General features: G+C 35.0%; 1 protein-coding gene across 9 annotated transcripts in view; it reads left to right on the top strand.

The window, feature by feature from the left end:
* Positions 1 to 17,858, top strand: part of SUPT3H (SPT3 homolog, SAGA and STAGA complex component) — a 677,491-nt gene that overhangs the window by 206,581 nt on the left and 453,052 nt on the right. Inside the window, exon 1 of one of the 9 annotated variants that reach the window (XM_069065840.1) lies at positions 16,045 to 16,175. The exons of 4 other annotated variants lie outside the window; for them this stretch is intronic. In XM_069065840.1, the coding sequence (XP_068921941.1) occupies positions 16,144 to 16,175 (32 nt within the window). In that variant the 5' untranslated portion in view covers positions 16,045 to 16,143. 4 more of the 9 variants (XM_069065845.1, XM_069065844.1, XM_069065841.1 and 1 more) reach the window with 4 other exon arrangements.

Consider the following 17,858-nt stretch of genomic DNA (forward strand, 5'->3'; position numbering starts at 1 on the left):
TCTAGCAATAAATTTTAAACTTTTTTCCCCCAAGAATCCATGACTAAAAAAAAAAAATAACAGCACACATTATCTTTGAAGAGTCAGGAAAAATGTGATTTGTATGCTTAATGTCATCCAAAAAGCATAATATTCCGAAAAAATAATATGCCCTAGATTATTTCAAATTAAACTCTCTAATGGAAGAGGATATCTAAGGTGAAAGATGTTTGTGTAATGCTAAACATAACCAAAGAAACTGTGGTTTTTAGCAAAGGTACCATTGCTCTATTTTATCGGGTGCCAGAAGTTGCATAATGAAAGTCTTTCAGTTAGAGAAAATATAAGTAAAAAAAAAAAAAAAAACCAAAAATGCCACCCAGCTGGTAGAGATCTTCCTAATTTTTACCTGATTGTATTTCTGAAGAAATATGGCAGAACCATCGTAAATTTTCAACATGAACTGCATTTTTGTTGCCAATTTCCATATCCTTTAAAAAGTGCTGAAGCGTGCATTTGCTATTTATGTTTGCAGTAGACTGAGTACACTTTTACTATTTGTGGTTTTAGAAATTGGAAACAACCAAACAGTGGTGCTATGGTCTAAAAAAATAAATTTTAAACAGCTGTGGGACAGTATTTTTAGAATGGTAGAAGCCTTTCTAAAGCAGTATAACTGCTTTCTGATGAAAAAATATTAACTGGATATAATTCAAAAGTTAATTGTCTATTGTCTTTTCTTATATTGTTGTTTAAATGAATGTAAATCAAAATGTTGTTGGTATAAATTATTTATCTAAACATCATAGTATAAATTCTTTAAAGAATATATACTCATACGGGACCCTATAAATGAATTAAAAAAATTCAAATCTTTAAATTATTTTGTTATTCTGAATTTGACAAAATACCAAAAACATGAACATTTACACGTACACATATGAGCAAAAAAATAAATCATATAGAAAAAAGAGTAATATGTTTTGAAGGGCTTGAGATTTTTTTTTAAAGTATTTAATGATTTCATTGCATTGATGCCAAAGCTCTCCTTGTCTGAGGCTCTCCTCAGAACTTCCTTCTAGTATCTTCTGGATTTTTTGTAAAGCTTCATTGATGCTTTCCCTGGCCCCCTCTGTTTTGCATCACTATCATAATTCCCTTCTCCTTCCCTCACACAAACAAGATATACCCCTCAATTCCCTCCCCTCCCCGCCAAGTGTAAGTGTTAAGCCTAGTCAAATAAAAAAAATCCACATATTGGCCATGTCCAAATTGTATGCCTCACTCCCTTTAGTTGATAATTTTCTCAGGAAGTGTGGTGTACTTCATCATCTGTACTCTGGAGTCATCATTGGTCTTTTTATTGACTAAGATATTTCAACCTTTCAGGTTTTTTTTTTTTAATGTTGTAATCATTGTATAAATTTCCTCCTGGTTCTCTTTACTTCATATTGGATTAGTTTATAGAAGTCTTGCCAGGCTTCTCTGAATTGAACCCTTCAACCACTTTTTATAGTGCAATAATATTCTATTCTATTAATATGCCTTATTATTCAGTCATTCCCCAGTAGATGAGCATTCTTAGTTTTCAGCTCTTTACTACAGAAAAAAATGCTGCTTTGAATATGTTTGCATTTATTAGTCATTTTGTATATTCAAAAAATTCTTTGGGATATATACCTTTGACCAGGAGGTTAAAGGGTATAAATAGTTCAGTGACTTTTTGGATGTAGTTCCAAAGTACTTTCAGAAGAGTTTGACCAGTTCACAAATCGACCACTCGTACATTTGTATCCCCATCTTACTAGATTCCCTCCAACAATAGTAATGTTCTGGGTAATTTCCCCTGAAATCTGATAGGTCTGACCTAGAGACTTAAATATATTTGTTTTGCATTTCTCTTATTATTTGTCATTTGGACCATTTTTATATGGCTGTGGACAATTTGTTCATTTCTTTTTAGCTATGAGGAAATGGCATATATGTGTGTGTGTATATATGCATACATACGTATATGGTATATACATATATATACAATGTGTATTTATATATCACATACATGTATGTGTGTATATTGGTTCCCTATACAGCTTGGATATGAAAACTTTATCAGAGAAACTTGTTGCAAAGATATTTTTCCTGGCTCACTGTTTCCGTTCTAATTTTACCTGCAATGATTTTGATTATGAAAAAAATTAATTTTTTGCAACTGGACTCACTTTTATTATCTAATTTTATCTATGGCAGCTAGGTGGCTCAGGGGATAGAGTATTGCGCCTGGAATTAGGAAGATCTGAGTTCAACTGTGATTTCAGACACTTGTTAGCCGTGTGACCCTGGGCAAGTCACTTCACCTTATTTGCCTCAATTTCTTCATCTGCAAAATAAACTGGGAGAAAGAAGCAGCAAACCACTCCAGTTTCTTTGTTCAAGAAAACCACAAATGGGGTCATGACCCATCAGACATAACTGAAAAATAGCTGAATAGTAGAAAAAACAACAACAATCTTATCTATAGTTTGTTTGTTAAAGAATTCTCCCCCTATCCCTAGTCTTTCCCTGTTCTCTTATTTGTTTACAATGTATCTTTTTTGGCAAAAAATAAGCATTTGTTAAGTGCCTCCTGTGTGCTAGGCACATTCATATCTAGGTCAAGTATCCATACGGTTAGCTAAGTATCCGTTTTTAGCTTATTGTAGTATTAGTGTTTATCTAAACCAAATTTCTGCTAAACTATTTTCTTGTTTTACCAGTAGTCTTTGTCAAATATTAAGTCCTAAACCTTATAATTTAGTGGCTTTGGATTTATTGAAACTATGTTTCTATATTTATTTCCTTCTGTGTGCTGTGTGCCTAATCTGTACCACTAATCAACTTCACTGTTTTGTGTTTTTTGTTTTTTAAAAAATAATTTCAATTAATTTTGATTCTTAATGCAGTACATTATTGTTTGAGATCTGGTTCTACTAGTTCCCCTTCCCTCATTTTCTCATTGTTTCCTCTAAATGATTTTTGATATGTTTTTTTCTAGTCCCAAAGCATTTAGTTGGTATGGTAATGAATAAATAAAAGTTGCTTTTTTAATTACATGGCCACAGCCTAATCACGAGAAGTTATTATCCTTACATTTATTTAGATCTGTCTTTATTTCTCTAAGGAGTGTTTTTCAGTTGTAGTCATATTTCTGGGAATATCTTGGTAGGTGGACTCTCAGTAATTTTATACATTCCATATTTATTTTTGAATGAAATGTTCCTGTCTCTTCCTGTTTGGTTTTATTGCCAGCATTATGAAAAATGTGAATGGTTGTGTGATTTTATGTCTCACTTTGATGTAGTTATTATTTCAATTAATTTTAAGTTTTTCCAATTAGATCATTATATCATTTGTAAAAAAGTGATAATTTTGTTTCCTCTTTGACTTTGTTTATTCCCTTTGTTTCTTTTTAATGTTATAGTTAGTATTCTATCAAATATCAGTAGTGAAAATGAGGATCCTTTCGCTATTCTTGATCTTATTGTAAAGGCCTCTAGCATTTATGTTTAAAGATAATTCTGCCTCTTTTAGGCAGACACTGTTTATAATATTAAGGAATGATGTATTTATTCCTTTGCTCTCAATTTATTAGGCATAAATGTTATATTTTGTCAAAGACTTGCTGCATCTATTAGTTTATTCATGAATTTCTTATTATTTTATTTATTAATCTGGACTATTTTGTTTTTGTTTACACTCTTCCTAATAGTGAACCAACCCTCCATCTTGCTGTGTATCATGTATAATATTTTACTATAGCTTTTTTCTAATTAATTATTCAAAATTTTTGTACCAATATTCATTAGGGCTTTTGGTCTATAGTTTTCTTTCTAGCTTTCCTTGCTTAGATGTTAAGACATTATTTCATGGACAGAATTTGGCATTGTCCCTTCTTTTTCTGTTTTTAAACTAGTTTATGTAATTTTGAATTTCACTGTTCTTTCAATGTTTGCTGATAAAATTAATTTGTAAATCTAATTCTTTTTCCCCCTTTCCCCTTGGAAATTTATTAATAACTTACTCAATTTCTTTTTTTATAAGATTCATTTAAATTTTTTCTTTTTCTGTTGTACTGTATATTTTATTTTATTTTTTGGTAAATATTCATCCATTTAATTTGTTTGTTGGTCTTGTCACCTTTTGGTGGATCTCCAGTCTGAAGTGCAGCATTCTCTCCTGGGTCTAATTCCATTGCTTGATCGCCATGGAAGCTTTGAGCTGCTTCATTTCTGACCTGTTCAGGTTCACCTCTCTTTAGATTACCTAGTGGTCCCTCTTCTTTGGAGGCTTACCACACTGGTGCTGGACTTAGGTTGGACACTCAATCAACTTTAACTGTATTGTAGCTCAGAACTCCCAAACTCAAGCTGTCCCTCATTTTAGCCTCTCCCAGTAGGAGGAATTGTATGTGTAGGCCACCATGGCTAGTTTGCTATGTAATTTTACAAACTATTTTATACAATATAATTTCCTGTTTTCTCTATTTCTTGTGAATTCTCTTGTTACAGTTTTGCTACCAGTTTGATTTTCTCTTAAAAAAAATCAATGTAGGTAATAGACTATCATTTTTTTAGTTAAAAAAAAAAACCTGATTTCCACTTCTATTGGTAAGTTAATTTTAAACCTTCAATTTTGTTAATCTCTGATTTTCACCATTTGTGATTAATTGGGTTTTTTTGATTTATTGCTTTTGCAGTATTTTTTGGAACTTCATGTAAAATTTACTTACCTGTACTTTTTCTCTTTCGCTTCAAAGTATAAAATTTGTTGTCATCTTCTGATTATTCACAAATATGTGTGTATATATAAAAATATATGTACATGTATGTGTACATATTTAAATACATAACCTCTTTTAGATTTGGTTTTGGGGACCAGCATTAGTCTCTGCCTCCTTTCATTCTCAGGGCAGGTGGGTGGTACCATGAATAGAGCACAATACCTCGAGTCAGAAAGACCAGAATTCAGATTTGATCTCAGATTCTTACTAACAGTGCGACCCTGCACAAGTCATTTAACCTCTGCCTGTATAAAACTGGAGAAGGTAATGGCAAACCACTCCAGTATCTTTGCCAAGAAAAGTCTATGGATAGTTTGTCCATGGGGTCACAAAGAGTCAGACATAACTGAACAACTAAACAACAGCAACTTTTCATTCTTTTGGCTGGGGTGGTTAGGTCCTATTTTATATTGACTTTGATTTTCAGACCCTCTGCCTCTTTTCTTAGAGCTTTGTGGGCTTTGTTCTTCCTAGTTAGAGCTCTATTCTCCTGTCCCAAATCTGGGCCCCACTGCAGGTCTCCATCCTTATCAGGACCTTCAAGTTGTAGGAACTAATGTGTCTTCAGTCTCCATCTTCTCTCTAAGTCTGTGCACAGATAAGATATTTTATTCCTTCGATTGAGGTCCTTCTCTAAGTTTCCAGTCTCACCAGAACTCATGTCGGCTTTTCCTAAACAGGTAGATACCTCTTTGTAGTTCTCTTTTTGTTCAGTCCTAGGCTAGATAAGGGTGCTTTCTGATGTTTCTCTTTGGATTCCTTGATCATTATGAATCTGCCTTTTTAAAAAAAAATATCATTAGAGTATACATAATGGGAATATATGGGGGAGATCTGCACCCTCTGTGACCTTTCACAGTTATTGTAACCAGAAGTCAGGAAGTAGAATGAAAAATAAGAAGAAACTTTTTATTTGAAGTAAGTATATGGACTGGTTGATAGGAATGACACGGAGGAGTCTGATTGGATGACTTCAGAAGTATATCCTTATTCTTATTACATAGTCAGATTTAGGTTTCATTTTTATAAAGCTGCAGCTATCTCTTCAGCCAGAAAATTAAATGATGGATGATGATTTTTATTTATTAAAGTTTATTGATACATATGTTTATAATTTATTTAGAGATCCTCTTCCTCCAATTCAGCAAGTTAATAATAGATATTTAGTTAACAATTTCCTTCCACTAAATTAGGAATGTAATTAGGAATGAAAATGAAGAAATATTTAAATACAAACTTACCATTTTATTTCCTTTTTCATTAAGCATACTTGTTAAATACTTTCTTTGTGGAGGGCAGTATGTAATAGGTGCTTCAAGGACGTTAAAGAATTTAGGTACAACGTGGTTCCTGCCTTGACAGTGCTTACATTCTAGTACAGGTAAAAAATTCTTGGTATGATACAAGTGTAAAAGGATTCCCTTTATTAAAATAATGAAGAAAAACTTTAAGGAGGAAGTATCATTTGCAGATTAAATAGACTTACTGTCCCAACGAGAAGTCTAAGAAGAACATTCTAATCACTGGGAATATTAGAGAAACAGAAGTGAGAAAGTGTAGGGGGATAGGGGATGTTTTAGGACTCCATTTGGCTGCAGTGTAGTGTAACATGGAGAGAAGGGAATAGTATAAGGCAGAATATTGGGTTGGTTTCTGATTGTGAAAGGATTTGAATACTGGAAAAGCAATTTGATCTTTACTTGGTGGACAACAATGGAGATACTAAAGGTCTTTTAAGAAATGGGAATCACACAATCCTATATCGTTAAAAAACCAAATCTTTTATTTATTTATTTAATTTTCAGTATTCATTTATACAAGATTTTGAATGACAAAATTTCTCCCTGTCTTTCCCCTACCCCCCAGCCCAAGATAGCAGGCCTACTGAATACCCCTTTTCCCAATCTAATCTCTCTTATATCATCCCTCATCATCTCCCCTAACTTTCTAGTAGGGCAAGATGGATTTCTATACCCCAGTACCTGTATATCTTATTTTCCAGTTGCATGTAAAAAATAATTTTTTTCTGACATTTGTTTTTAAAACTTTGATTTCCAGATTCTTTCCCTTCTTCTCTCCTCACTTACCCTGCCACTAGGAAGACAAGCAATTTAATATAGGTTGTACCTGTCTAGTTACACAAAACATTTCCATAGTAGTTATATTTTGAAAAGACTAACTATATATTCCCTCCATCCTATCCCACCCCCCACTTATTCTATTTTCTCCTTTGATCCTGTCACTTTTCAAAAGTGTTTGCTTCTCTCCCCTAATCTACCCTCCCTTCTATCATCTCCCTTCTTATCTCTTTCCCCTCTACTTTCCTGTAGGGTAAGATACACAACTGAGGGTAGGATGTGAATAGCATTTTCCATCATTAGTCTTTTGGAGTTGTCTTAGATCCTTGCATTGCTGAGAAGAGCTAAGTGTGTCAGAGTCAGTCATCACCCAGTGTGGCTGTTATCATGTACAATGTTCTCCTGGTTCTGCTCACTTGACTTAGCATTAGTTCATATAAGTCTTGCCAGGTTTTTCTGAAGTTTGCCTGCTCTTTATTTCTTTTCCTTTTTTCTTTTAATTTTTAGTTTGCAAGATTAAGTTCTACAATGCCTTGAGTTTCAGATGTCTCCCTGCCTCCTCGACCCCCTCCAACCATGGCAGCATGCAGTCCAGTATAGGATCTGCAGATACTTTTACATTAGATATTAGTCAGGTTCTAAAAAAGTACTATAACCAATGGAATGAACAATGGGAAGGAGGAAACAAAATGAAACAACAGAGCAGGTAGTTTCCTTCAATCTGCATTCAAACTCTGTAGTTCTTTCTCTGAACATAGACATCTCTTTCCATCATGAGTCTTTTGGAGTTGTCTTAAAACCTAGGATTGCTCAGAAGAGCCCAGTCTATCAAATGTGGTTGTCACACATATGTTGTGTCTGTAATTGTGTCCAAATTTCTCCTAGTTCTGTTCTTCTCACTTAACATCAGTTTGTGTAAGTCTCTCCAGGAAAATAAGAAGTCTGTCTGCTCTTCATTTCTTATAGTGCAGTAGTATTCCGTTATATTCATATACCACAACTTGTTTGGTCATTCCCCAAGTGATGGGCATCTTCTTAATTTCCAATTCTTTGCCCCCACAAAAGGAGCTGCTATAAATATTTTGTACATATGGGTTTTCCTCCCACTTCTATGATCTCTTTGAGATACAAACCTAGAAGTGGTATTGCTGGGTCAAAGGGTATGCATTTAATTTTTTTTTCTTATGAGTAGAGACAAAACAAATTTATTGTATTTATAGTCTGGCCATTAGTACAGTGTCTAGAACATTACCGGAAACTTAATAAATAAATATATTTTGATTGATTGACCATTAGTTCTTACTTCCTCTTGAAATTTTCTTAACTCTTACAATAGCTTCATAGCCTTTCCAGCTACTGGTGCCTCCCCTGCCCCACCCAAAAAGTCTTGTATTTATTTTGTATATAATTTCATATGTATCTATGGTTTCTTTTTTTTAAAATAAATTTATTTATTTTTAGTTTTCTACATTTATTTACACAAGATTTTGAGTTACAATTTTTTCTCCCTGTATTTCCCGTAACTCCACCCCAAAATAGCAAGCCTACTGAATGCCCCTTTCCCCAATCTGTTCTGTCTTATATCCTCCCCCATCACCACCCTAACTTTCTAGTAGGGCAAGATGAATTTCTGTACCCCAGTGCCTATATATCTTATTTCCCAGTTGCCTGTAAAAAAATTTTTTTTAACATTTGTTTTTAAAACTTTAGAGTTCCAGATATTTTCCCTTCTTTCCTCCTCACTTGTCCCCACTGAGAAGATAAACAATTCAATATAGGTTGTACATGTGTAGTTACCCAAATCATTTCCATAGTCATTATATTGTGAAAGACTTATTATATTTCCCTCCATCCAATCCCATCCCACACTTACTCTATTTTCTCCTTTGACACAGTCCCTTTTTGTAAATGTTTGCTTCTAACTGCCCTCTCCCAAAATCTGCCCTCCCTTCTATCATGGCTCCTCTTATCCCCTAACCCCCCACCCCCCACTATTTTCCTGTAGGTAAGATAATCAATTGAGTGTGTATGTTATTCCCTCCTTAAAGCAGAATTCAATGAGAATAAGATTGTCCCATTCCTTTTCAACTTCCTGCTCTTCCCCTCCATTGTAACAATGCCTCTTTTATAAGATAGTTTACTCTAATCTATCTTTCCCTTTCTCCTTCTCCCAATAAATTCCTGTCTCACCTCTTAATTTTATTTTTTAGATATCATCCCTTCCCATTCAATTGATCCTGTGTCTTCTGTCTATGGATACTTGTATACATATATGCACACACTCAGAAATATATTTATACACACATATATCATCCTATAATACACACACACACATACACACACACATATATATATATGTATACATATATATTCCCTTTAACTATCCTGATATTGGGAAAAGTCTCATGAGTTACAATTATTATTTTCCATGTGGGAATGTAAATGGTTCAACTTTAATAAGTTCCTTATGATTTCTTTTTCCTATTTACCTTCTCGTGCTTCTCTTGCTTCTTGTATTTGAAAGTCAAATTTTCTTTTGAGCATGAAGTTTTTTCATGAACAATGCTTGAAAATCCTCTATTTCATTGAATGGCCATATTTTCCCCTTAAGCATTACACTCAGTTTTGCTGGGTAGGTGATTCTTGGTTTTAGTTCTAGCTCCTTTGACCTCCAGAATATCATATTCCAAGCCCTTCAATCCCTTAATGAAGAAGCTGCTAGGTCTTGTGCTATCCTGAGTGTGTTTCCACAGTACTCAAATTGTTTCTTCCTGACTGCTTGCAGTATTTCCTCCTTGACCTGGGAACTCTGGAATTGGGCTATAACATTCCTAGGAGTTTTCTTTTTGGGATCTTTTATAAGAAGTGGTTGGTGACTTCTTTCAGTTTCTATTTTGCTCTCTGGTTCTAGAATATCAGGGCCATTTTGCTTGATAATTTCTTGAAAGATGGGGTTTAGGCCTTTTTTTTTTGATCATGGTTTTCAGGTAGTCCAATAATTTCAAAATGATATCCCCTGGATCTGTTTTCCAGGTCAGCGGTTTTTCCAGTGAGATATTTCACATTGCCTTCTACTTTTTCATTTGTCTGGATCTGTTTCATAATATCATGATTTCTCATAAAGTCATTAGCTTCCATTTGCTCCAATCTCATTTTGAAGGAATTATTCTTTTCACTGAATTTTTGAAATTCCTTTTCAGTCTGGGCTATTTGACTTTTTAAGTCATTCTTCTCCTCCTTGGCTTTTTGGGCCTCTTTTTCCATTTGAGTTAGTCTATTATTTAAGGTGTTATTTTCTTCAGTGTATTTTTGGGTCTCGTTTAGCAGGCTGTTGACTTGCTTTTCATGATTTTATTGCATCATTTTCATTTCTCTTCCCAATTTTTCTTCCAATTCTCTTTACTTAATTTTCAAAATCATTCTTGAGCTCCTCCATGGCCTGTAACCAATTCATATTTTTTTGGAGGATTTTTATGCAAGAGTTCTGACTTTACTCTCTTCCTCCTGCTCCATGCCTTGAACCTTTTTGTCCACTAAAATGGATTCTGTGGTCTGATTGTGCTTCCTCTGCTTGTTCATTTTGCCAGCCAATTACTTGACTTTTGAGCTCTTTGGCATGGTAGAACCCGGTTTCCAGAATGGAGAGAGCTTTGTCCCAAATTGCTGGGGTTTTCACAGCTGCCGGAGCTGAGGAGGGCACCCTCTCTACAGTGCCCACAAGCTCTGGTTCATTGGCCACACACCCCAGGACCATCACCCAAGACAAACCAAGTTAAAGAAGAGCTTTTGAATGGTCTCTTGCTTCCCCTACGATCTGTAGGCTAGGAGCTCCTGAGGCAGCCATGTGGCAGAGCCACTGTGCCTCATCCACTTGTTGCTCTGGGGACAGGGGCTGAACAGTGCTCTTCTGTCCACCCCTGTTCCAACAGAGGATGATGACCTTTTAGTTTGTCTTTGTCATTTATGAGTTTAGAAGTCTGGAAACCACCACAGTTGCTGGTGATTCACTCTCCTGAAGTCTACTCTGGCCAGTGCTGGTCGGGGGCCATCCTGGGGCCAGAACCATGCATCTCACCTGGGACTTCACTCAGCTCCTAGCTCAGTGCAATAGACCCTTCCTGTCTGCCTGCCAGCCTGCATTCAGTGGGAGATTTGTTTCTCTCTGTCACTTTCTAAGTTCTGTAGCTCTAAAATTTGTTTAGAATCATTTTTTTTACATGTATTGGCTTGACCCCGCCATGAGCAACTGATGTTTTTCCAATTATTTAGATCTGTCTTTATTTGTGTGAAAAGTGTTTTGTAGTTGTTTTCATATAGGTCCTGGATTTGTTTTGGCAGGTAAATTCCCAAATATTTTATAATGTCTATAGTAAGTTTAAATTTTCTATCTCTTGCTGTTGGATTTCATTAGAAATATGTAAGAATGCTTAGGATTTATGTGGCTTTATTTTATATCGTGCAGCTTTGCCAAATTTATTTATTGTCTCAAGTAATTTTTTACTTGATTCTTTAGGATTCTCTAAGTATATCATCATATTATCTGTAAAGAATAATAGCTTAGTCTTTTCTTTGCCTAATTGGATTCCTTCAATTTTTTTTTCTTCTCTCATTGCTGCTGCTAACATTTCTAGTACCAAATTGAATATGAGGGGTGATAGTGGACATCCTTGTTTCACCCCTGATCTTATTGGAAATGCTTCTTGCTTATCCTCATTACATATAATACTTGCTGATGTATTTAAATAGGTACTACTTATTATTTTAAGGAAGATTACATTTATTCCTATACTTTCTAGTGTTTTTAATAGGAATGGATGTTGTATTTTGTCAGAAGCCTTTTATGCATCTATTGAGATAACCATATGGCTTCTGGTAGTTTTTTTTGCTTATATGATCAATTATACTGATGGTTTTTCTTATATTAAATTATCCTTGCATTCCTGGAATAAATCCTTCCTGATCAAAGTGTATTATTCTTGTGGTAAGTTGCTGTAGTCTTTTTGCTAATATTGTATTTAAAATTGTTGCATCTATATTCATGAGGGATGTTGGTGAATACTTTTCTTTCTCTGTTTTGTCTCTTCCTGATTTAGGTATCAGTACCATATTTGTGTCATAAAAAGAATTTCGTAAGACTCCTTCTTCACCAATTTTCCCAAATAGTTTGTAGAGTATTGGAATCAATTGTTCTTTAAATGTTTGATAGAATTTGCTAGTAAATCCATCTGACCCTGGAGATTTTTCCTAGAGAGTTCGTTGATGGCTCGTTTGATTTCTTTTTCTCAGATGGGGATATTTAAGTGATTTACTTCTTCAATTAATCTGGGCAACTTATATTTTTGTAAATATTCATCCATTTCACTAAGATTTTCAAATTTATAACTGGGCAAAATAATTCCTAGTTATTGTTTTGATTTCCTCTTCATTGGTGGGAGATTCAGTCTTTTCATTTTTGATACACATAATTTGGTTTTCTTCTTTCTTTTTTTATCATATTGACTAAAATCTATCAATTTTATGGTTTTTTTCATAAAACCAGTTCTTAGTTTTATTTATTAATTCAAGAGTTTTCTTAATTTCAATTTTATTAATCTCTCCTTTGATTTTCATTATTTCTAATTATTTTTTAATTGGGGATTTTCAATTTGTTTTTTTCCTAGCTTTTTCAATTGCATGACAAATTTATTGAACTCCATTTTCTCTATTTTATTCATGTATGCATTCAGGGATATAAAACTTCCCCTAAGAACTGCCTTTACTGTATCCCACAAGTTTTGGTATGTTGTTTCATTATTGTCATTCTCTTGAATGAAGTTACTGATTATTTCTATAATTTTTTGTTCGACCCACTCATTCTTTTTTTTTTTTTAAAGCAATCGGGGTTAAGTAACTTGCTCAAGGTTACACGGCCAGTTATTTCTGGGTGTGGTGCTGAGTATCTGAGCCCGGATTTGATCCAGGTCATCCCGACACTGGAGCTGGTGCTCTTACTCGCTGAGCCACCGACCCACTCATTCTTTAGGATTAAATTATTTAGTTTCCAATTAGTTTTTAGTCTATCTTTCCATGGCCCTTTATTGCATATGATTTTTTTTTCTTCCTTTTTTTTTGGAGGGGGGAAGGCAGGGTAATTGGGGTTAAGTGACTTGCCTAAGGTAAGTGTGTTAAGTGTCTGGGGCTAGATTTGAACTCGGGTCCTTCTGACTCCAAGGCCAGTGCTCTATTCACTGTGCCAACTAGCCGCCCCTATTCCATATGATTTTTATTTCTTCTGAGAAGGATGCATTTAATATTTCTACCTTTCTGCACTGAATTGTGATTTTTTTATGCCCTAGTACATGGTCAAGTTTTTGTGTATATGCCATGTACTGTTAAGAAGAAGGTATATTATTTTTATCCCCATTCAGTTTTCTCCAGAGATTTATCATATTTATCCTTTCTAAAATTCTATTCACCTCCTTAACTTCTTGTTTATTTTGAGGTTAGATTCATCAAATTCAGAGAGGGGGAGATTGAGGTCCCCCACTAGTATAGTTTTGCTATCTGTTTCTTCCTCTAATTCCCTTAACCTCTCCTCTAGGAATTTGTATGCTATACCACTAGGTAAGCTGTATAGCTTGATATATATATATATATATATATATATATATATATATATATATATATATGTTAAGTAATGATATTGCTTCATTAATATATATGTTAAGTAATGATATTGCTTCATTCTCCATGGTGCCTTTAAGGAGAATAGAGTTTTCTTTCTAACTCTTTTAATTAGATCTATTTTTGCTTTTGCTTTATCTGAGATAAGGATTGCTACCCCTGCTTTTTTTACTTTATCCAAAGCATAATATATTCTACTCCAGCCTTTTACCTTTACCCTATGCTTATTCCCATGTTTCAAATGTGTTTGTTGTATACAGAATATTGTAGGGTTGTGGTTTTTAATCCATTCTCCCATCCACCCCCATTTTATGGGAGAGTTCATCACATTTACATTGACAGTTATGATTACTATCTGTGTCTTTCCCTCCATCCTATTCCCTCTCCTGCTTATGTTTTTGTTCCTTCCTTCTTCCTTTCCCTCCTTAAGGGTTTTTCTTTGAAACACAGCCTCCCTAAGTATTCCTTCCCTGCGCTCCCTCCCCCTACCTCTTTTCCTACCCTTTCTCGTTACTACTATTTCCCTCATTCTAACTACCTCTCCTTTTTTATCCTCCTCTTACCCCTCATTCTGCCTGTGGGGCACAATGAATTTTTATACTTAAGGGAATATGTTATTCCCTCCTTGAACCCAAACATATGATCATAAATTTTATATATTACTCCTCTCCCTCCCTCTTTTCCCTCTATTATAATGTGTTTTTATGTCTTTTCAGGTTAGAATCCTAAACTTAACCGATTATGTTGATCCCTCTTTGAACTAGAACCAATGAGAATAAAGTTAATATGATGTTCATCTCCCTCTCTTCTTCCCCTCTACTATAGTATGTTTTTATGCCTTGTCCTTTGACGTAATTTTCCTTTCTCTGCCTCATCCTTTACTTTTCTCCCATTACAGTCCCTTTGTACCCCTTAATAAGATTTTTTATCATCAGATTAGTTCATTCATACTCATACCTTCTATCTATGTATATCTCTTTTAAATGTCATGATAATTATATAAATTTCAATATTGACAGATATCAGCTTCTCATATAGGGATATAAACTGTTTGCTCTTATTGAATCAAAAGTTACGCGCGTGTGTGTGTGTGTGTGTGTGTGTGTGTGTGTGTGCCTTTTCCTTGTTTACCTTTTTATGTCCCTCTTGAGTCTTGTATTTGGAGATCAAATTTTCCATTGAGCTCTGAGTTTTCATCAGGAAAATCTGGAAGTCCGTTATTTCATTAAATGACCATCTCCTTGCCTGAAAGATTTTGCTCAGTTTTTTCCGGGTAGTTGATCCTTGCTTGCAATCCTAGCTCTTTTGCCTTACGAAATATCAAATTCCAGTCCTCTCAATCTTTTAATGTAGAAGCTGCTAGGTCCTGTGTAATCCTGACAGTAGTTCCACAATATTTGAATGGTTTCTTTTTGGCTGCTTGCTGTATTTTTTCCTTGACCTTGTAATTCTAGAATTTGGGTACTATATTTCTTGGAGTTTTCAATTTGGGATCTTTTTCAAGAGGAGTATGATGAATTCTATCAATAACTATTTTACCCTCTGATTCTAGGACCCCAGGACAGTTTTCTTTGACAGTCTGGAGGATGTCGTCCAGGCTGGTTTTTTCTTCATGGCTTTCCTGTAGACCAATAATTCTTAGATTATCTCTTCTGAATTTGTTCTCCAGGTCACTTGTTTTTCCAGTGAGATATTTTACACTTTCTTCTAATTTTCTAGTCTTTATGTTTTTTTCTGACTGACTCTTGATGCATCATAGATTCCTTAGCTTCAATTTGACTGATTCTGATTTTTAGGGAGGTATTTTCTCCAGTTAGATTTTGAATATCCCATCCCAATTCACAAATTTTATTTTTTAAAGATTTTTTTAGTGAGATTTTTTTTCCAATTTGGTCACTGTAAATTTAAATTTATCTTCTACCTCTCTAATTTGGCTTTTAAAATATTTCCTGAGCTCCCCCAAGAATGCTTTTTGTCCTTGAGACCATTTCATATATCCTTCTATGGTGTCAGGTGTGAGTATGTAGTCCATGTTGTCAACTGAATTTGGTTGTTCTTGCTTGCTATAATAAGATTGGATCATTTTTCTTGCTTTTGATTTCTCCGCTTCCTTCTTACCCATTGTGCTTTCCTATTTCCTGACTTAAGGGCCTGGTTGTTGAATTTGTGTTTTGTAGCCTTTGGGTGTCTAGACTGAGGCCAAGGCCAGGACTCTTAGTGTTTCCCCTGAAGTTACCCTGTGCCTAATAGAGTAACTTGTTAGGGAGCGGTGGTCAGGCCACTTTAAGTTTCCCCCTCTGTACTACAGCAGGCTCAGCAACTGGCAGCTGACAGTGCTATTGTCTGCAGTTTCCTCCGATAGGCACACCAGGGCTTCTGATGTTAGGGCTTGCTGGTTCCACCCCACCCTGGGATTCAGGATCTCTAGAGGTGGGGCTTTTGGGGAGGCCTCCTGCCCTTGACCTCAAATTGTATACTGCTTCAGTTACACTCCTCCTCTAGGTCTCCCAAGCCTGAGGCTATTTCCAGTATTTCAGGATTTTCCACTGGGTGGGTCATATATCTGGGTTTTCTGGGTCAGGGAGGGGGAATCAGAGCAGCTAGGGTATGCTCTGCCATCTTGGCTGTCAGAGGTTCAGGTAAGTGATTTTTAAATGTCCGGGCTTTTGGCTGAGAGCCCCAGAAGAAACTGCTATGCTGCTGTGAGCCCTGTGCTTTCTGTTACCCAGCTCCAACCCATCATTAGTCCTGCTGTGAGACTTCTGGGAATCACCCTTGGGGTGGGTGAGTGCATTGGCTGGGGCTGGCTCTTACTCTGCTATAGTCTGTTCTCAGGTCCACGCTGGTGTAGCGCCCATGTGCTTCACTCCCCTTGCCTAGATTTACATGGGCATTTTCCTGGACTGGGAATCTGCCATGTTCAGTGACAGAATTCATGGAGTACCTTAGAAAAGTTCCAGCTTCCATTCTGCCATCTTGGCTCCTCCTTCATCATTTCTTATAGCACGATAGTTTTCCATTACATTCACATACCATAACTTGTTCATCCATTCCCCAGTTGATGGACATAGCCTCAATTTCCAGTTCTTTGTAGTCACAGAAAAGAGCTTCAATAAATAGTTTTGTACTTGTAAGTCCTTTTCTAATCTAGGTTGCATTGGCTTTGTTTGTACAAAACCTTTTTAATTTAATATGATCAAAATCATCCATTTTGCATTTCATAATGTTCTCTATCTCTTGTTTTGTCATAAATGTCTTCCCTTCTCCATAGATCTGACAGGTAAACTTTTCCTTGCTCTCCCGGTTTGTTTGTAGTATTAGATTTTATGATTATTTTTTTTTCTTTTTGGTGGGGGGGAAGGTAGGGCAATTGGGGTTAAGTGAATTGCCCAAGGTAACATGGCTAGTTTTTTGTGTTGAGTTTCTGAGGCTGAATTTGATCTCAGGTCCTCCTGACTCCAGGGCTGGTGCTCTATTTACTGTTCCATCTAGCCAATTCAGTATCAGACTTTATATGTCAATCATGTACCCATTTTGACTTTTTTCTTGGTATAGGGTGTAAGATTTTGGTCTGTGCCTAGTTTCTATCATACTGTTTGCCAGTTTTCCCAACAATTTTTGTTAAATAATAAGTTCTTATTACATAAACTGGAGTCTTTGGATTTATCAAATAGTAGATTACTATTGTCCTTGACTATTGTGTCTTTTGTACCTAACCTATTCCATTTATCTACCATTCTATTCTTTAGTTAGTACCAAGTAGTTTTGATGATTGCTGCTTTATAATACAATTTAAGATTTGGTTTGGCTAGGCCACCTTCCCTAGCATTTCTTTTCATTAAATCCCATGATATTCTGGACCTCTTGTTCTTCCAGATTAATTTTTTTATTGTTTTTTCTAGCTCTAGAAAGTAATTTTTTGGCAGTTTGGTATGGCCCTGAAAAAGCAATTTAATTTAGGTAAAATTGTCATTTTTATTATATTATCTCAGTCTACCCATGAGCAACTGATATTTTCCCAGTTATTTAGATCTGACTTTATTTGTCTGAAAAGTGTTTTGCAGTTGTGTTTATATAGTTTCTGGGTTTGTTTTGGCAGGTAGATATATTTTATATATTTATAATGTCTATAGTAACTTTAAATGGAATTTCTTTTTCTATAGTTTACTCTTGGGCTTTTTTAGTTTTATATATATATATATATATATATATATATATATATATATATAAATGCTGATGATTTATATGGGTTTATTTTATATACTGCAAGTTTGCTAAAGTTGTTTATTATTTCCAGTAGTTTTTTACTTGATTCTCTAGGA

Source organism: Petaurus breviceps, unplaced genomic scaffold, assembly GCF_028583685.1.
Source record: "Petaurus breviceps papuanus isolate PSGF00001 unplaced genomic scaffold, PetGlider_PUasm1.0 90701, whole genome shotgun sequence".
NCBI lineage: Eukaryota > Metazoa > Chordata > Mammalia > Diprotodontia > Petauridae > Petaurus > Petaurus breviceps.